The sequence below is a fragment of the Xiphias gladius genome, chromosome 6 (assembly GCF_016859285.1).
Source record: "Xiphias gladius isolate SHS-SW01 ecotype Sanya breed wild chromosome 6, ASM1685928v1, whole genome shotgun sequence".
NCBI classification, from domain to species: Eukaryota; Metazoa; Chordata; class Actinopteri; order Istiophoriformes; family Xiphiidae; genus Xiphias; species Xiphias gladius.
Window position 1 is genome coordinate 29,244,005 of NC_053405.1, and position 21,255 is coordinate 29,265,259.

Genomic DNA, 21,255 nt, shown 5'->3' on the forward strand with positions numbered 1-21,255 from the left:
CCGGCGTTGTGAATTGCAATATAGGCAGTTCTTACGGAAATCCTTCATTTGACCACATAGCCTTTAAACGTTAACCAGTCTTATGCAAATGAAACACATGAAAGATGAGGTTTTATATCATGGAACCAGCACCAAGTGCTCTCAGGTCTTGATATTTGGCAGTTTGGTGGGAATTAAACGTGGATATTTCGAGATGAATAAAAAAATTCCCGACCAAATTCAGTGCACCAGAGCAGGCTGAAAAACCCGAAACCGTTGCAGTGGCTTCGATACATTAAAAATCCTCCATTCACGGATTAGAAGTGAGTTGTGAAGATGCTGAAACTGGGAAAAGTTACATGCACCATGGAATGAGACAGGCCTGGTTTCAACAAAGTGGGGCATACATTCCTCCTGTATTATCTACGAGAAAAATGGTCATAGTAATTTGACAACCTCATGTGTCCATTGTAAGAGGTTTTATAAATTGCAATCATTGTGTGAACCACATAATTTGCATTGACTCCACTAAATAATGCTACACACTGACTTGTCAAAACATAAATGTCACGGTTTTCTTTAGTTACTGTATTTTTCCTCAATGCTGTCAATACCTCAGCCCAGAGCCCGTTCAGCCTTATAAAGATTATGCTGAAGTTTTTGTGTATTGGGTGACCCTATATAACGAAAGCTCGCATTAAGTTGAATAGGAACAAATGATAACATTAGCATCATATGGACACACAGAAGGTCAACCCTTCCCAGGACAGATGACATAACATTTACAGCTGGCGGGTTTATGATATATTGCCCGGCTGACAAGAGGATGATAGAGGGTGACTTATGTACCACACAGGTGTTAAAGGAGAGTGAAGTTCATCTGATAAATGGAGAACAGAGACTGTGGTGGGCTTGGATTCAGACAGCTACCACAGATTCCAACGTTTTCATGAAGCAGAAAAATCCAATCATTCATAGAAAGACCTCACATCACTGCAGCAGCATATACATCTCTCCACTGGTAGTGATTGAAAGTGCTGTCTAACACATGACTCCAAATTCTTCCACTGGTGTTCAATTCCATTGAGGTTTGGAGACCAAGATGGCCATAGAATATGTTTCAGATCATTTTCATACTTCTCAAACCATTCAGTGAGCCCCCATGTGCTGTGGTGAAGCATTTGTATTCTGTTATGATTCTCCACCCATTTATTCAGGTTCTTCCTTTAATGTGTCACTTGTCTCAAAGTATATGTACCGAAACATTAACTGTGACAACAACATAATCCCAAAGCAGAGAAACATCAGTTTGCAGATGTGCAAAGGATGAAAAGACCTGATGTGAAACTGAGATCAAAGACAACAACATAAATGTTAACAGCACAATTTTAATTTACAAACAGTACACACCTGGCTGTAAATGATGAAAGACAAAAATTAAAGTTACAACCTGTGTTTCACAGTAGTCTAGTCACAAAGCAGCCAGAGGAGCATTGAGAGATTGAGGTCCGACTACAATTTGACACCGCTAATCTCTGTAGCAGAGTAGAGTTTGGAATGAACTCTTCCTACAATGGCGGCTATGTATCTCCCAACATACTGTAAATCCACAACAGAGAAGCAGATGGATCTTTGGCTTGTCTTAATTAGTTACAGCAGAATGAGCTGACATCAGGCCTGATCACACTATTGTGCAGCCTGGATCACATCCAATTCAGAACCAGTGCACTGTCTCGTAACCATTCTAATTGGACTGTAGGATCGTGTATGGCTCCAAACAAACAGACAAAAAAAATAACAAAACATCAGAAAGAACAAAGAAACATTTCAGAGGAAAAGCCCTAAATCATCACTTCAGTCTGTCAGGCCTTAACCTCCAGCAGAAAAGAAGTATATTGTCTAGAGGAAAAGAATAAAAAACGCTTCCAGGTGAGCTGTGACATCAGCCTTGACCACTTACACACAACAGAAAAACACAAACTGCAAATATGGCATGTATTAAATATACTGCTGAAAAAAAAAAAAACACAACAAGAAACCCCCACTATTGCAGCAATTTGCTGCATGTGAAAGCAGTGGTATTTTGGAGGGGGAAATAACACAGAGGACTCTGCTCTTCCTTGTCCCTCTACGCAGCAACATCCATGCACCACACAGCTAGGAGCTCGCTCTTGCAGCCCGCCAACTCCCGACTGGTTTGTTGGAGCTTTTACAGTTTCATTTTTGATTTTATGTGCAGTGTGTCTTCATACTGTTAAGCTTCATCCCAGAGAATCCAGTAGTTTTATAGACATAGCATTGAGTTGTCCAGGTGTCTCTGCTGTATAAGGTATTAAAATAGTACAGAGAGAAAAAGTTTAAAAAAAAAAAAAAGATTTGAGTGAAAGCAACAGTAGTCGTTGCATTGACCTTTAACCCTGTAACCTGACCAGTTCATCTGCATACTGGAACTGGTCACTGTTTTCATACTCCAGCATATCCAGAGCAACCACACAACTCTCCTTGACAACACGTTCTCTGTCTCCACGATAACGCTGCAGCACAGCCAGACAGTCTTCTTTCCCGATCGAGCCAAGAGCCTCTGCCGCCTCATGCCGGACCATGGGGTTCTCACCGCAATGCTCCAGAGCTGCACACAGGGCTGGGACTGCTGCCGGATGCTGTATCTGACCCAGGACATACCCGATCTCATGACGGAACAGAGCACTCGAGCACTGCAGGCCTGGGGACAACAATGTCACAGGTAGACTAGGCATTATGTATTGAATGTAAATGAATTACCAGGTTACTTATGGGAAATATAAACATCATCTCCCATAAATGACACAAACTATATAACTCGGATAGCCTACTAGCATGCATGAAAATGGATGCATAGATCAAAATGGCTAAAAACATTTACGAAGAAACTAAAAAAGCAGCAGGTATCTTCAGTCAATATGTGGTCATCGTTTGGTCATTACCTCGCCTACATCAGACTTCTGTTGGTGATGCGATATCATTGTCATGCATTCCCTTGGAATCATGACGCAAAACATCGATTCAATAGGGCCCCTTGTTCAATCTGAGACACATCAGTGCCTAAAACCTAATCATAGACTGAGCCATACTGCATTCGACTGAAACCGATACAGATATCGATATTTGAGAGTTTTAAAAAAATCTGATAACTACATACAAATCCCTTGGATTTTTTTTAATCTTTTTTTTTTTTTGATGATACATATTGAGTGGGAGATTTCAGTGTAAAAATTATCTTGTAAGTGCTCTCTGGTGGACAAACTACATCACAGACTGATGTTTCTAAATGGCCGCAAGCCTCGTTTGACATTTCTGTACTGCATTTCCTTGTTACTCAGTGGCCGACACGCACACCGCTGCGATGTATCTGCAGTAAGCTAATACCGGCTAATATATCGTCTACCCAATTTATCAGTCTAGCGCTAAACTTAATTCATACTTTTGTTATCTGCTTCCTACTGAATTATGAACTGCACAAAGACACCCCCACAATTTTCACAATTTCAGGTGAAAACTTCAAGACAAAATTAATCATGACAAAATTTTTTACATGCTCATTCCACTTGTGAATCGTAGGCTGAACACATGCATGGTTATAAAGTAAAATGTATTTATTTTGGGGAGTACATTGACATGCTGTGATTTGTGCGACCCACACATGACCCAGGACCATAACGCAGAGTATGATGGGATTAATTGTCAATGTTGTGTGAAAAAAAAAAATTAAATCTCTCTAAAATGCTGTGCTACCTTCTCAGCAAAGACGACCAGCCTTGTTTTTTTTTTTCCATTTCACACTAAAACAGTTTCAAAGGTTGATGATTATACAGATGTTTCAATTCACAGAGAACGCTTAAAACTGAGGTCAAAACCTGAAAATGACCAAATGTTATCAGGTCTTAAGTTACACTTGTGTAGTGTTGAATACTGACTGCAGTGATACACAGATGAAACAGAAAGCCACAGTGTTTTATCCTACCATCTCCCAGTGCCAGGACAGCCTCCTCATTGCCCAGGTTACGCAGGGCAAACATAGCGCGGTAGCGTTCAAAGAGTGGCAGACTCTCATCCAACAGGATGGAGCGCAGCTCTGACACACTCTTGCTCACTGCTGGAGGGGCCGGATCTACAGAGCAGTAGGGGTTCTTATCTGTACTTCCATCTTCCAACTGTTTCTCTCCTCCACTCTGCAGCCACTCCAACCGACGAACAGCCAACTGACACGTTTCTGCAACCTGCAGGGAGGGAGGGGGACATGACATTTACAACAGGTTTCACGCCACATATGTCATTTCGTATTCAACTTTCAGACATGAGTCTTTGTTGTCATGGGGGACTCAAGACTCAAGCAAAGTTACAACACAACCCAATGGAGGAGAGAAACACAAATAGTGTTTGTTGAGGGATGGTAGGAATGTGTGAGATGATATACTTTTGGTTATATATTGGTACAGCAATATTCTGAACTGTTTTTAAATCAAAATTGTGATTTCAGGAGAAATCATATATAAGCTGTGATTTTAATTAGGGTTCTAAACAGCAAAGGTGTAGGAAACATCTTGGAATTATGCATATTACTATTATCATTAGGGTTCCTACACATTTTGGCTGGTGGACTTCCATGTCTTTTCAATGACTTTAAACCAGTTTTAATGACCAAACATTCTGTGACTATGCATGAAAAGTAACAATAATAAATTAAACACAATAATTCCAAAATTTATTTAGTATAGTATACAGCAGGAATTAATAGTAATTCAATATCATCTTATAACTGTCACTTGAAGTTTACTGTGATGATATGAGTTAGGTCAAGTTATCACTTTATATGCTTCTGCTACCAAAATCAATAAATTAAAATTAAATTGTAACAAACAACTAAATTATGAAATATGTACTGTTTTACACAGTGTTTTTTTTCTGATGTTAAGCATAACAGTGGCACATGGTTCATGCACTGTAAATCAATTTGATTATTTTACAAGATTTTGCACATACTTACCATGTAATGGTACATACCTACATATTCCGATTAATGTTGTCATATTGATCTCAACCATGTTACCCAGTCTAAGTACAGTATACCACCCATAAAACAAATATAGTTTGTTTTAAAACACTGCTGGAAATGCCTGTACAGAATAATCTGCTGTATGTGCTTAGTTTTTCAACACAGTATCTGAAAATGAAGTTTGTTTGGTGACCGACTGTATTCGGTCTCCCCTCCTGCGAGGAGTGGTAGTTGTTTTTCAAACCCCAGTAACCTGATTAACGAACAACTATGTGTTGCAATGCATGAGCACAGCAGCAGTGCCACGGCTACCAGCGCTCACAGCAGGTGGTCTACTATTATGTCAAAAACCCCTGGACTCTGGAGGTAACTGGAGTGACTCACGCATCCCTCTGCTGTTTTTGCTGTGGTCTGGTTCAGAATGTGTTGAACCCACTTGAAAATTGATATACAGTTAGGAACATAAGTATTTTAACAGTGACACAATTTTCTTAACTTTGCCTCTGTAAACCACCACAATTGATTTGAAACGAAGCCATCAAAATGTGATTGTGTTTAGACTTTCAGCTTTAATTCAAGGGGTTTAACAGAAATATCACATTAATGATTTAGAAATTAGAGCCATTCTTATACATAGCCCCTCATTTTCAGAGGCTCAAAAGTAATTGGACAATTGACTGACAATCAGTTTCATGGTCAGGTGTGGCCTGTTCCCTCCTTATTAGATGACAAATGAAGCAGATAAAAAGTCTGGAGCTGATTCCAAGTGTTGAATTTGCATTTGGTCGTTGTTCATGGGAACTCTCCATATGCGGTCCAAAGAGGTGTTGATGTAAATGAAGGAGGCCGTCATTAGGCTGAAAAAACAAAACAAACCTATCAAAGAGATGGCAGAAACTTTAGGAGTGGCCTAATCAACAATTTGGTAGATTCTTAAAAAGAAGGAATGTACTGGTGAGCTCAGCAACACCAAAAGGCCTGGAACACCACAGAAGTCGACTAAAGTTGATGATCGCGGAATTCACTGGTGTTTATTGATGATGTGACTGATACAAGTAGCAGGATGAACTCTGCAGTGTAAAGTTCTTTACTATCTGCTCAGATTCAGCCAAATGCTGCAAAACTGATGGTGCTTCACAGTACAGATGGATAATGACCCAAAACATACTGCGAAAGCAACCCAAGAGCTTCTCAAGGCAAAGAAATGGAATATTCTTCAATGGCCAAGTCAGTCACCTGACCTCAACCCAACTGAGCCTGTTGTTCACTTCCTGAAGACAAAACTGAGGGTAGAAAGTCCCACAAACGTGACTAGGTCAAAACCTAGTCTATGGCTGGACCGCCCTTTATCTGTTTGCTTCTCTCCTACTCTCTGTGCTCACATATACAGTTATTTAACACAAATGACTTCCCGATAAAGCTTTTCTCATTTACATGTTTTTCTGTTTCTGTTGTCAGACAAAGGAACAAGTATGAAATAGAGACTATAACGTGGCCCATTAAGACAACATGTTAACCAGCGGTAACTTCCAAGCCATTTCCAAGCTGCTGCTCTGAACTGCTAAAATCTTGATTTAATAACCACAATGTCGTCTGACAAAATCACCAGACACGTAAGTTACACACAGGTTGTGCTGTGATTTTGACTACATTTAATTGTAAAATGATCAGTCAGAATGAATGTTAGAAGCTCTGTGTCAGCTGCCATGTGGTCAGTTGAATAAAACGCATAGAGATTGGTGCCTGCAGAGGGAAAGCCCGACCTCGCACATGCTGGGAAATACTGGTGACTCTCTTCTACATAAAGTACCTAAGGTTTGCCCAGAAAGTCATTAATCTTTGTCGCTAGGTGCTCTTATGAATAAAACTTGCTAAAAGGGTGCGAAAAGTCAGTAAATCTAGCGACAACGGCTCTAAGTTTGCAATTTCGAAAGCACATCACCCAATAGGGAAACTCCAACACTGCCAGTTGACCAAAAGTGTAATGTCAGCACCCAGTCACGCAGCATTTGGCTGACCAATGGTGTAACTATCTATCCATCCATCTGCCATTCATACATCTGGCAAAGCACCTCAAGGTAAGAAACTCAGCATTTGGTGATGTCCATGGGTTCCAGACTTCAGGCAGTCACTGACTGCAAAGGATCTTCATCCAAGTATTAAAAAAATCCTTATATTTATAATTAGGTTAGTCTATCCGATTACTTTTGAGCCCCTGAAAGAGAGGGGCTATGTATAAAAATGGCTGTAATTTCTAAACATTTCATGTGATATTTTTGTTAAACTCCTTGAATTAAAGCTGAAAGTCTACACTTCAATCACATCTTGATGGCTTTGTTTCAGATCCATTGTGGTGGAGTACAGAGGCACAGTTAGGAAAATTGTGTCACTGTCCAAATACCTATGGACCTAACTGTAAATATCTTGATCTATTCATGTTTGACATATTAATACTTCATCATATTTTATGTGATAATTAACTAATTGTGAGAATTGACCTTCATTTATCTGTCACTCAGAGTTGTGTCTGTGGACATAATTTTTCTTATTTAAAGACAGATCACAAAACTGTACAGATAGAGGCAACAGCTTTATATGGAACAAAAATATCTTCTTTGTTGCACTAACATTGTTTTCACTGGGAAGTTGATGAGCTATTTTACGAGCATAGCTTTCAATAATATAACGTTTCCAGGTGAAGCAAGAGTAAAAAGAAAGTGTGCATTGCGTGGGGGGAGAGACGCATTTCATAACGCATAACTGAAGCCCAAAAGCAAGAAATAATGACTAAGAAAGTTTAAGTCTTTCAGCTCACATTGGACCTGTGGTTTAAACATGATTATGTATCACATATCTACATATTTATTATATATTATGTATTATCATATGCTGCTCTGGTTTCCTGCAATTCATATTTTAGGTCCTGATTATGTAGACCATTTTACATAAACTCCAATTAATCAAGTTTGCTTGGAGTTACCATACCCATACTCTGTACATGTTAACAGGGTAGTTCTGAAGTGAACATGCTGTAAATTCTAGGGTCACTTGGCAATAAAAGCTCAAAAAGATTAGATCTCATAACTGACTGGAAGTTTTCTCTGAAATTCACTGGACATGATCTACAATCATATCCAAGTAGATGATGCTACCAATATTGATTCATTTATTGGTCAGATTCTTGAGATGAAATGGTGTAACAAGTTTCGAGATATGCCCGAAATGGAGGGCACAGTGACAATAATTGTTTGTGTAATATATTCTGTATGAACAACATGTCCTAACTTGCCAAATGTTTGATCAAACTTTATGAAAATATCAGAGAAAACTTCTGTGTTGGCAACAATCAAGTGTGAATTATTTTAGAGTTTTATCTTTACATTTCAAATTTTGGTGAGCATTCAAACTTTTCACTGCATTACTTCTCATAGACCATTGTATTTATCACTCAGCCTATGAAAACAAAAGAGACCCAGTTCTGGGTGAGCCCTGGTAGTCTAGGGGGTAAGGCACCAACCATACATCGCAAGATCTATGGTTTGAATGTGGTCTGGGAACTTTGTTATGCATCATCCTCCACGCTCTCTTTACTGTTACTTATAAACTCTGTTCACACATGATACTGGTGCCTGAAAATTTGTTTAATGCATGAATGTCACATGTTGTGCTTGGAACCTGTAAATGCTCTTTGCAGCTTTGATTAAAGCTTGCTTACCAGTCTTACGAGGTTTTAAGAGTTGAAAGTTTATCATGTGCAGTTTCGCCAGCTGAGCTGTTAAGATGCTAATTAATGTATATGACTTGGCCGCATTACAAAATCAAACTCTTGATTGGTTAAGAGGACCTCCAACTAAGCGATCTGGCTATGTTATTCTGGTCCCAGAGGCAGTTACCCAGAACTCACTCCTAGCAGCACCACATTGCACCCCTGCTGTTCAAAAGAGAATCCTCACAGATTAAAAATGCTTGACATTAGCCACACACTCACAGATTCTGTCACTATGTACAGTGACATGTCTGTGCATGAAATTTTCGGTGTGGCCACTATCCGAGTGTTGCTGAGGGCTTTTCTGTAAATATGTTCATGTAGCTACAATGTCGTAAAGAAAAAAAGAAAGCAGTTTTCATTTTAGTGAACGGAAAAAGGAAATGGGAAATTGAAATGGCAACTGAAAATGTTAGGTGAAATTTATTTATATATTGAAAAAAAAAAAAAAAAGGAGCAAAGTTGTCTTTTTGTATTTTTTCCTCATTTTTCTCCTTCCCCCTTCACTTTTTCATTTGGCATTTTTTGTTTCTCAAGCGGTATGTAAATTAGGAGGCGTGGCCTGAAGAGTAGTGGGTGGGTCCTGCAGCTGTCTGGGAGAGGAGTTGCTGTTTGGACACCAGGGGGAGAGTCTGACCACAGAGCCTAAAAGTTTTGAAGAATGGCATATTGGCTATTGCTGCTTTATTAAGACAGACACTGGATGTTATCGATAAAGACAACCATGGCATGGCTTCCGCCGCAAACAGTGCTTCACCTTTGGAGTGTGTGTCCAGTGCCATCCCCATGTCCAGCCGATGGACGGTTTCTAAAGATGGCTGTAGCAGGGAGTGCAGAGTGTTGCCTTTGACAATCTGCAAACAACCCCCACTCTGTCGGACTGAGGACTAGCCTACTGAAAACACTGGTCAGTCTTAGTAGTAGACAGACTTAGTAGTTGAATAGTAACTGTATCTTACAACCTTATTATCGTAATGTAATTTTAAACTACACGAAACAGAATTGGTTATGATAAGCAGCGTTTAAATAAAGTTATCAGGTTTCATTTTGTCATTTTCAATAAACTCAAAAGTGACATTACAGTTACAGTACTTGTATAAATACCGTTAAGACCGTGCCAGAGAGGTGTGGATACAAACAAAATCATTACATACACCCTACAACATGACTTATTACAAGAGACTAGCAAGCTATTGTTGAATGGGCATTGACACAGCTGCAGCAAAAACTGGACCGAGTAACTGCAGCTACAAGCTAAACGTTAAGGAATAAGTTTGTGTTTGATGAAAGTAATGCCCTCTTCACTATGTACAAAAATACAAAGAATTGGAATCCACATACCACTGACAGAATCGGCCTTCTGGTTAACAGGCTAGCTGGTTGACCGCAGCCTAATGCTAATGTACTAACATTATATATGCAGAACAAAGGCTCAGGTTAGCTACATTAGCTAAAGTGTGTTAACAGGACAGGTATCATAATCAAGTACCATTAAACTTGCCAAAACTTTGTGTTACAGCATCCTTTGAGGGTCTTGTTAGTTTAACTCTAACCATGACAACAGTAGCGCTCTCTTTCTGGAAACAATCTACTGTTTATTCAAAAACACAAAAGCTCTAGAACTCTGAGTCAGTAGGAGTACAGCAGCCGAGGAGATCAGCGGGCGAGCGAACTGTCAATTGGCGATCAATTTTCACAGGAAAGGCAAAGATTTTCTGCAGCCAGCATCTAGGGGCCGTTAGTGCAGCTAAAGGTACTTTCACAGTGGTTTAATCCTGCAAGTGGTGTAGTTGCCTATTGGACACAGACTTGCATGTTGAGCTAATTAGTTTAGCACAAAACAGGTTTGATTTGAGGGAAAAGATGTCTGAGATTGCACCTGCTCACTCAATTTAAGCCTCTCATTTTTCAGTTTGAGTAGTTCAATTTACGTTTTCAATTTCAGCATTTTTCATCTTTTAAGCTTTTCTTTTCTCAATTATAGACTTTTAAATTTCACTTCACATTTTCAAAAATGCCAGTTCACTATTGTCATTTCAATAATTCAACATCTTTTTTCAGTTTCCTTTTCCTATTTAACATTTAATTTTGTGATAATTATCCTGAGTGATAAAATGATAATCTATTTGTCATTTTCTATTTTAATTTTAATTCTGGGTAAAAGACAAAAACAGGCTGATTTGTCCAGAGATGTGAACCGACAAATGGACTGCATCTTGTAATGCAGCCTCTGCATCCTGCTTTTCCAGAGTGTGCACTGATAGGATGTGAAAAGGACAATTTTGCACATTAGGTGTAACATAGATTCAAAAAGTTGTCCCCGAATGCGAGACCAGCATTACCATGCCTTGCATGCTGGTGTCTGCAATACTTGGGCTCTCTCAAAGCTGGTTTCAGGAACACCACTCTCCAGCCGTCTCTCATCAGCCTTCAGCACTAACCAAGTGTTTGGTTACAGAAAGCTGCCTTAGCCGTGTTTTTATTTCCTTTAATCGGTTAATCAATACTGTCATAGTATACAAAATACTAAAGAAACAAGTTTAGCTGGCTTAAAATTAAATTGTGCCCTTTTAAATGACTCCATAAAAAATACCAGCCCAGATTATAGTCTTCCTTTGCATGTTTACTTTATGCAGTCTAAATAGGAATATGATCCAGTGTTCTAGGAATTTATTGGTAGTTACTGGCTAAGTGTTATGTTCCTACCTCAATGACAGGATCCTGACTGTACTCTTTCAGTAGGTCCAGAACCACAGGATCACCAATTGCTCCCAGAGCCTCCCCTACAAACAGAGACAGTGTCAGAGTGACGGACAGGTAGACACAGATGCAGCACTGTTGCTTCTAGTTTTCACGCGGCTCAGATATAATGTACAAGTTCCTCAGTACTGAGGAGTAACTACGTATATATGTATATGTATGTTACCTAATAATGTGCTGTTACATCCACACACATTTCCAATGAACTGTAATCATCTAAACATTTTTGTTGCTAACAAAGGCTGTCTGTCTTGTATCAAGAAGGTCATTTTAGCATGCGTATGGAGGACTGGAGGGTCAGCTCACTACTGTGTATAAAGTGAACAAGTGCACAAACGCACATGTACTTTTAGCAGGTGCGTTTTAGTGCGCGTATTAATTTGTGGAATGCACAGCAGAGCAGCCGCCCCACACCATACTCCGCCCATGACTCATGCTTTTCTTAAAAACCTACCTTTTAATGTCTTTGTTCATCATCTGGGATGTGAACACATTAGATTTCCATTCACTCAGAGAAAGTAAAAAGACGGCGTCTTTGGCTCTAGCTCCGTTATGAAATCCTACTGCACTGTGGAGTGTCAATCCTGCTGGGCTGCTGACAGCGCCGTCAGCAGCCCAGCAGAGCTGAGAGTATCTGAGCAGACAAACGTAAACGACTTGCACTGCCGTGATCATGCCTTTCTATTTCCATCGAAGTTGGTTTTGTGGCTTTGACATTTTAAGACAAGACTCGCTTTGTAAAGTTTACAGCCTGCAACACTTCTGCTCCTGCATTGCTCCATTATGAGAAAGTTAAAAAAAAAAAGTGAGGGGGGAGTGGAATGAGGGGTCCTCTTGACTGATGCATCCACTCAGCGACTTTTAGGTGACAGCCATATTGCATTGACAGTCTGTGAAAAAGACTGAAGCTGGAATCAAACATTTATTTGATTAAATAACGGCCTGTGCAGGAAACAAACCACCAACCTCCTGATCCAAAGTGTTCAGTCAAACGTGTGCATACATTTGTCTGTGTATGTTCAAAGAATCACGAGGATGTGCATATGCATGTATGTGTTTTGATGTAAAAAGATAAAGAGGCAAACAAAGGTTTATATTTGCAGTGTGGCAGGGGCATTGCACAAAGCATGAGCATGTCATGCATGTTTACTTTTATTACACACAAATGTACCAAATGTACGTGTTTGGTAATGAACAAACTCTTTTCACCCCCCATAATGTGTGCGTGTGTGCATGTTTACCTGCTTCATGCCTAACCATTGGTTCTTGCTGTGTGTCTTTGAGAACAGCAGTCAAAGTGGGTATGGCCTGTCTGTCCTGCATCTGTCCCAGGCAGTAGGCGAGCTCATGCTTCAGCAGGGCAGACTCATCAGTGAAGGCCTTACTGATCCATTCTATAGCTTCAGCACCTGACACACAGGTTACAGCTTAAATCAGCTCACACAGTGCATAAGACTAGGTCCAAACTTAGTACAGTGCATTCAGAAAGGATTCTGACCCCTTCACTTTTTTCACATTTTGTTATGCTGCAGCCTTAAGCTAAAATAAAAAATAATTCATTTTTTTCTCCTTTAGATGTTCCTCTACAAAAACTTCTGACGCTGAATTTAATGGTGAGGACGCAGGAAAGGTTTTCTTCTGATGACTCCTCCATGAAGGTCATATTTGTGCAGGTGTCGCTGCACAGTAGAACAGTGCACCACCACTCCAGACTCTGCTAAATCTTTTGCAGTCAAACGGGGGTTTCTAGTTTCTAAGCCTTTCTAGTAATCCTATCCAATTTTCTTTGTTTCCACTCTAAAATTGTACAAAACGTAAATCATACACTAATCTTGCTTAAAATGTTGAAAAGAATGTTTTTGCAACTCCTCAAAACTGTAACTGATAAAACTGATGAGAACTGACTGTCCAAATTTGTTTAATAATTCAATTTACTTTAATTTACTTACTTTACATATTGCTATATTTATATTATTTTCTGTCAATTTTTGTAGACTTATCTAATATGATTTATGTGTTTTATTTTTATTTTTTTTGTGCTGTTATTAGTATTTCAGAAAACTAAATAAAATATCACTCGCTAAACAAAAACTAACCAATCCTTTTTTGTTGCTCTGGGCTTGGCTCAGCCTGAATTGTAATACTTCAGTCTGTCACAATTTCACCTTTTATAACAATACATTTCACTTTAATTGAAATTCAGTGTTCAGACTTGGGTTTCGGGACCAAGGAAGGAATGAAATTTTAACCTTTATGGTACACTCCAATTTCCTTAGACGGGGTTGTAACTGCAACTTGTGCTACCTCCTAACTAACTAAGGTGAGGTGATAAAAATGGTTTGCATATTAATGGAAAAAGAAAAATTGTGAAGGCCAATGGACTAGGCCAATAAATAACTGTGGCCGACATTGTATTTAAATTTTATTATAAAAATAGTCTTAGAAAAAAAAGGTTACTTTGCCAATAATGAGCAATGGCTGAAATTGGGCATTTGGCTTGCTGTGACTTATGCCAAAGTCCATTTGTCGTTTAAATCATTTCTTATTTTTCAAAACTGTTATTGGATGTGTAGATGTTTTGTGGTCATGTTTTACCTCCCAGGTTCTTCAGGGTGAATAAGGCTCTGAATCGCCGTGTCAGGTCCAGTCCTGGGTCCACCAGAACCTGTCCGACTGCTGCAACCTGCTCGACACTGGCCATACCACTAGACAAGAAGACAGACAGCTGCATGTATTAAGGCCAGTTAATGGTTTCTTTTTACCCATGGATGGACTTGGACTGCAGGCAACATACACAAAGATGCTTCTATGGGTACGTGGACACACTGCACACTACTGCACTAGAAAACATGATGGTGACCTCCTGACAGCAAGAAGTGCTCCTTTGTTTGTTCTCTTTGGCTGAACAACATGAGTAAAAAGTCAAAAAAAGGTAACAGTGTGTGCAAGCACTTAACAAGAAAAGGGGCACGGTGGGGAAAAGTATATACTGTACAAACAATGCAGAAAATAAGTGTCCAGTTAAGTTGTCTAGCCAATGCACAGTCAGCGCACTCACAGTTTGGACAGTCCGCGCAGACTCTTTGGCCTGAACATATACGTCCATACAGTAAAGTATTTTGAGAAGCATGCTCAAATTGCTTCTCAAAATTTGACAAGTGCAAAATTTGCTGCTTTTTCCTCGTCTCAACATTGTCAGTACATTGATAATATTTGGATTTTCGACTGTTGGTCAAACAAAACAAGATATTTGATGATTTCCCCATGGCCTCTTTTAAAATTTTAAAGATTTATCCTTTAAGTCACCCATCGAATAAAACGTAGCAGACCTCTTATAAGAAAATATTTGCTGATTTTCTATGTCTCATATCATTGTAAATTTCATCATTTTGGGGGGTAACTGGCAGGTAATCATACAAAATAAGGAGTCACAAGACATCACTTTTGGCCCTGTAAACTTACATCAACTAGACCTCCAGTTTGCCTGTGACTTAACTGGCAATGCAAATGGATTTTAGACCTGCAGCTATTATAATATTAATAAGTATATTTTTATATTTCAATCCAATCGTGACGCCAAATGTGTTTTTAAAATAACATATAAGGTAATCAAACTAATACTGAAAGCAATTACTCTGTATCACGGTTAGCATTACATCAGACAAAAGTCGTCATGTATTGGGTATCAAAATTTAAATAACGAATTCTGTTCATTTTAGCTACAGCTTGCTCAGAGATTGTATTAAATTATCGCCCAGCCCCTGGAAATTTTAAGATAAATGGGAGGTTTCAGAGTTTTGTGAATTTTGAGAGTTCATCGCCGAAATAAAACTCTACCAAAGTCCTTACCAGTTCGGCCTGGCTAAATGGGAGAGCTCGGGAAGCTGCCAAGTCTGGCTAACACCGAATACAGATAAGGACATGTGTTAGATTGAACTCATCGTTTCATCCGGTCAGTCGCCCACAGCTCTAGCTCACGTAACAGGGGTAGCCCCGTTATGTGACACGCCACGTTTCACGCTACGGGGAACCGGCTGTGGTTATAAAAGGCTGACCCGGCTGAGGCTAACTGTTAGCTTCCTCAGTTCCACCTTCACCTAACTGCGGCTCAGCATTCCCCCCAACTATACGATACAGAATGCATAAATACCAACACACGGCGGTGAAGAAGACGTCCTAACCTTCAGACAGTTCAGGCGCTGTCCAACACAGAGGTGGTCCGGGTCTTGGTCTGACAGCTGCTGCCGCTGCACGCGCTTGAGTCCTGCAACTTCCGCTGGCAGGAGTTTCGGGAGAATTCTTCTTCCGTTTTTTTTTGTTTTTTGTTTTAGTTTAGTGGAGGTTGGAAAACAGCTTTAGGTGCATTGATGCCACCTTCTGGTTTGAACACTGGATGAGAACAATTACTGTATTATGTACTATGTATACCATGCCTCTACGAGGAGTTTATTTTTCTGGGTGTTAGACCTGTTTCCTTTAAATATCTGTATAAAGCCCTTTGAACCTGTGACTCTTTGTCCCTTATCTCCAACCTCCATGCTCCATCCAACCCACACCCATCATCCTATCCTTCAGTCTTTCTCTTTCACTACAACCATATCACTATATGCTCCACAGCCTCCCCACAGTTACAAGTTGCACATTTATCTGAAGCTGTCTTTTCCATTTGTAGCATCAATGTAGCATTGAGTCCTAATCTTAGCCTAGAGAAAAGGATATTGTCGTTCCTACATTTGCTTCATTTGATTTTCACGATATCTGCCATTACTATAAATATCCCAGATTTCCTGCCAAGATGCCATTATTCTGAGATGAATAAAATATTTTTTTTAAATTTCTAATCTCCCAAAACAAATAGAGCTTGTTTGGCCAGTTAATCCGCAGCCTCATTTCCTTCAATACCCACATGAGCCGGTATCCAACTAAAATGGACATCTAATCCCAGATGTTTAAGGTTTAGTAAGATCATACACGCATCGATCAAAACATCCTCTCTGACTGTTTGTCCTGCTTTTAAACTGTGGATTTAGTGGTTTAGCGAATCTAAACAAATCACTACTTGAAGTGGTTTAACCTCTTCTACCCACTGAAGACTGATGATTATTGCCCTTAGCTCTGCTGTGGACACTGATAAACTTTTTGAAATTCATTTAACAATTCTTTTTTCAAACTCTGGATGTATATGCCTACTCACACATGTTTTATCTTTCATTATTTTGCTCTTTTGATCCATCTGTGAAAATATTTAGCTAACTGTAGTAGCAGTTCTTCAAATATTCTAAACTAAACAGTAAATAATGAAAAAAGTAAAAGAAAACCTAAATTTTTGTTTTGCTATACTAGCTCTTTTAAGTATTTAATCAAAGCATTAATCACTTTCCATGAGCCTCTTCCCAACAGATGCCCTAAGGTAATATCAACTTTTGCTTCCTTTAGTGCTACTACTAGGTCCTTTCTTTGTCCATTATAACTATTACACTCACGTACATGCTGCTTAACTGTTTCTGTTAACTACAATGTATGCATAATCCAGTTAAATGGGTGGTAAATGGACTGACCCATTCACACACACATTCAAACAGTGCTATTTTCTACACATACTCACACACCGATGATACATCGGGGGCAATCTGGGGTTCAGTATCTTGCCCAAGGACACTTCAACATGTGGACTGGAGGAGCCAGGGATCGAACGACTGACCTTCTGGTTATTTAACCACCTGCTCTACGTCCTGAGCCAAAGGTGCCCCAGCCACAGTTGGGTGCTTGCCTATCTGTTAAAGTGTTTGAGTGAGCCCTGTGTGTCCATAACCTCTTTGTCCATGTCCTATGACTAATAGTTTTACACCCAAAATGTAGAACACACTCTCAGAGACAGCAGCTGGGTAACAAAGGATTTTATTCAGAGATCCGGGAGTTGGGAGGTTGCTGTTTGAGGAGTAGATGAGTGGGGAATAGGAGTGGGGATTTTCAGATTTTGGTTGAGCAGAGCGGGTTGAGCTGATCATTTGATGGAGCATTGGCCATAATCCACACGGATAACAGATTTTGATGATGAACCACATGCAGGAACTGGGCAGGAGCAGGCGTGACAGTTCGAAAGATGACTGGCAACAAGGAAGGAGTTTGGCATGACTGGAAATGGGAGCAGGCTGGAGGTGTGAACCACAGCGGTGACTGAACGATTTGGCAAAGATTGGAGAGTTGAGCCAGGGTTATGTATGTACTAGCTTATTTAGTTTGATGAGGAGTCCTCCTTTCCATAGCATGTCACATGCCTTTTCTACATTGAAAAAGACAGCAATCACTGCCACGATTCCTGCCCAGATCCTGTCAATTTTGCCAATTTTACCTCTTTGTCCCCTTCAGCCACATTCTCACTTCCCCAGGCTCCCGTCTCATTTCAATCACCAGACCTCTCCCACCCACCTATAGACCAGTTCCCGTTTCCCTCATTAGCTCCCTGCATATATACTGGTCCATCTCCAGTTAACTGTTGCCAGATTGTATATCATGCAACACCAGCTGTAGAATTCCAGGCCTCATTCTAGTCTTTTTATACTTCCTGCTTCTTGGACTTTGACTTTTGCCTGCTCCTTTTGCTTTGACTGCCTAGTGCTTTTGTACCAGCCTTTATGCCTCTTTGCTTGTAACCCTTTGTTGTCATGACTATATTCATTATTAAAGTTTCTCCACTGCACCTGCCTACCCGCCCTCTGTCTGCATTTAGGTCCCCGTTTCGGTACTCCATACACCAACCGTGACAGATCATTATTTCTTTCCTGTATTGGGCTTTCCTGGTTTCTGATTCTAGAAACAAAATTGAATCCATTGTACTTCAATCCAATTTAATAAGTTGAGCACTAATGTTTACTCACTAAAAAATGTGAATCTGTTCATCAGTTCCATAGTTTTCCCTAACTGAGATGTTAAAACAATAGCTCTGCAGTCAATAGTCTTTACCTGGTACTGAAACTGATTGCTTCCATGCTGATGGAAGCAAATTAAACCTGCCTGGAGTCCAAATTAAATTAAACAACCTTAACATTACTGTAAGTGCACTGTCCTTCATATGAGCTGACATGCTATAACAAATATTACCTTTTCCTTGTGAGCTTTACTGTGAATTTGAAATTATTCTCCTTAACTCAAACAGATCAGAGGGCAAATACAGGGATTTCTTATTGTGGCCCATCATTCTGTTACCCCTGGGTATCGTGGGAGGGTATAGTCCCTACATGTCCGGCTGTTAGGGATACATTTTCTGAACTGTGAACCTTCAAAAGTGCTTTTTTGCCAGAATTGCTGCCTTTTCCAAACTACTGGTTGCACTTTTGTCATTATTATGCAACACCACTACTTCATAGTTGTTCATTACTTCATTATTCATTTTTGTGACCATTTCCAATATGTCTGAGAGCTAAGTCTCTCTTCCAATTTTATCGCAGTATTGTCTCCAGTATGTGTCTTAATAAATCTCTGTACCAATCCTTATTACTATGGGGTAGTGACCACTACCATGTGGTGACTGGTTCATCACACCCTATATGCTAATACCTGAAACTTCATTGGATACTAGTGTAAGATCTATTACACTTTCAGTGTTTGTCCATTGTTACACCTTGTTCCTTTACCATTGTTATTACATACAAGACCCTTATCAACAATGAACTCCTCCACAACCAATCCCTTTGCATCATTGTCTCTCCCACAAGTTCCAACACCATACCATTTTCCCATGTATGAGTCCACCTGCAGCATTCAGTACATAAAGACCCTATTACAAGGGTCACAATAAGTGATTATTGTTAAACTGTGATTTTCTCTCCATATTTTGATTACTATTGATTCTTTCTTCTTTCCCTCTACCGCTTAAACTGTCCTTTGTCCCATTTTGCACAAATTTTGCCACCTCTCCACCTTTCCCCTTTTCCCAGTCATTACTGTTCAATGTATAATCTTGTGTAACAAAATACCACTGTGATTTTAACCATGTTTCATGTGCACATATTACATGAGGCTTCACCTGGGAAGATCTTTCCAACCACAGATCCAAATTAGATTATTGGTTAAAAGCTCCTGGACCAGATGGATGAAGAAAATAATTCTATAGGTACTTTTGGAAAGATCTCAACACTGTTTGAAGCATTTAAGACATTTCAAGACAAATGCGGCATGTCACCTATGATGAAGCAAGGACTAATCACCCTCCTTCCCAAACCAGCAAAGACATTCTATGTCTAGACAGCTGGAGACAAATTTATTTATTTGCTATAAGTAAATAAATAAATAAATACTGGCTAGAATTTATTTACTGGCTGATCGTCCGTTCACTTATGTGGCACAATGCTTCGGCCAACCCCTAGTATCCTTGCCTGAGTAATCTTGTGTTTTCTGTTTTCTGTGCCTTGGGTTCACCTCTGCCTGCCTTCCTGTTTTCCTGCCTTGCTTAGCTCACTGTCTTGTCTACAAGCTCCAGCAAAAGAACCAGCCTCTGTCAACAACCTTGGCTCTGTTACCTGCTGTGCTGCCTGTCCAGTCTCCAGCCACTCCAGCTTATTCCCCAAACCATCTTCACATAAATTCTACCATTAACAACCTTTTGGAACTGTGGAAATGTCTGTGTGTCTGGGTTCTGCTTTTGTGTTCGACAACTTTATTGATCTTAACAGAATGATCTGGCCATAAAAGACTCAGACCAGGATAAAACCAACATCTAAAGAGCTATCTGCAGTCAAGGAATCCTTCTTGGTCAACAGGAGCAACTCCTTCGGACTCTTCCTGACAATAGCCAGGCTATGGTAACTCAAATTACTCAACTGAAGAACCAGTTCTCTTTACTAACATCTCTATTCCCCAGCTTCAACAGCCTCCCCAGCAGCCTTCACCTTCTCCATCATCTGTCCCTCTTGTGCCGAGAGATTCCTCTGCTACAGGCCCAGAACAACTTTGCTGGGGATAAAGGTCAAGGTTGTCTTTTCAAGTGCTCTCTGATATTCCATCAGCGGCTGTTAACTTTCCCTTCAGACTAATTTAAGTAGATTATGTTATAGAAGTGTCATGGGGCAGAGCTCTGGCATGGGTTGACACTAATCAATATGTGAGTACTCTTTCATATGAGGATTTGGTTTCTTGGATGAAAGCTGTTTTTGATCATCCTGACCACGTAGGAAATCTGGTCATGATGTCTGTTGGCTAAATCTCTGCCAGGGGAAAAGAAGTGTGGCAGACTATTCTGTGGAGTTTTGGACTCTGGCTTTGAATTCACGCTGCAATGAGGCTCCTCGGGGGGGGTGTTTCTTAAAGGATTCTTGAGATGATCCCACTAACCTGTCTTCTCTTGTTTCCCTTGCTATCAGGCTAGATAATCACCAGCGACAATGTCATTGAGAGAGCTGGCTGTTCTCTGCCACCATTTCTCATAAGAATGAGAGTTCCTTCTTACCCAAGCTCCACCACTAGGTGGACTTTGTCTGTGTGTGTGTGTGTGTGCGTGTGTGTGTCTGTGTGTGTGTGTGTGTGTGTGTGTGTGTGTGTGTGTGTGGTGGGTGTGGTCTTCCGGTTCCTTCTCCTGCCAATCCACTTGCGCACTGCATCAGATCATCTCAACTCAACAAGCAACTGCAGTATTTAAACCCTAACTCTTCACTTCACTCTTTGTCTTTTCACGTGGTATAATGTAGGTGAATGGACAATCCCTTCTATATGCAAAGATGAC

General features: G+C 40.0%; 1 protein-coding gene across 4 annotated transcripts; it reads right to left on the reverse strand.

Moving 5' to 3' along the window:
* Positions 1 to 1,998: 1,998 nt before the first annotated feature.
* On the reverse strand, positions 1,999 to 15,851 carry dohh (deoxyhypusine hydroxylase/monooxygenase). Of its 4 annotated transcripts, none has more exons than XM_040129581.1 (6): positions 15,719 to 15,851; positions 14,133 to 14,242; positions 12,779 to 12,946; positions 11,484 to 11,560; positions 3,980 to 4,235; positions 1,999 to 2,701 (listed from the first exon to the last, which is right to left on the reverse strand). In XM_040129581.1, the coding sequence occupies exons 2-6, from the start codon at positions 14,236 to 14,238 to the stop codon at positions 2,391 to 2,393; spliced, it is 918 nt and encodes a 305-aa protein (XP_039985515.1). In that variant the 5' UTR covers positions 14,239 to 14,242; positions 15,719 to 15,851; the 3' UTR covers positions 1,999 to 2,390. The 4 variants fall into 4 exon arrangements, with proteins under 4 accessions (XP_039985515.1, XP_039985514.1, XP_039985516.1 ...); XM_040129580.1 differs by having other exon boundaries at positions 15,688 to 15,820; XM_040129582.1 differs by having other exon boundaries at positions 15,692 to 15,817.
* Positions 15,852 to 21,255: the final 5,404 nt, after the last annotated feature.

What these genes read in the sequence shown, in the direction of transcription:
- dohh (XM_040129579.1), bottom strand. Translation starts at nt 15,460, where the DNA reads ATGTCCTTATCTGTATTCGGTGTTAGCCAGACTTGGCAGCTTCCCGAG. An exon ending in CATTTAGCCAGGCCGAACTG is followed by an intron (nt 14,243 to 15,386) that starts GTAAGGACTTTG and finishes CTTCTTGTCTAG; the next exon opens with TGGTATGGCCAGTGTCGAGC. An exon ending in AATGGTTAGGCATGAAGCAG is followed by an intron (nt 11,561 to 12,778) that starts GTAAACATGCAC and finishes CTCTGTTTGTAG; the next exon opens with GGGAGGCTCTGGGAGCAATT.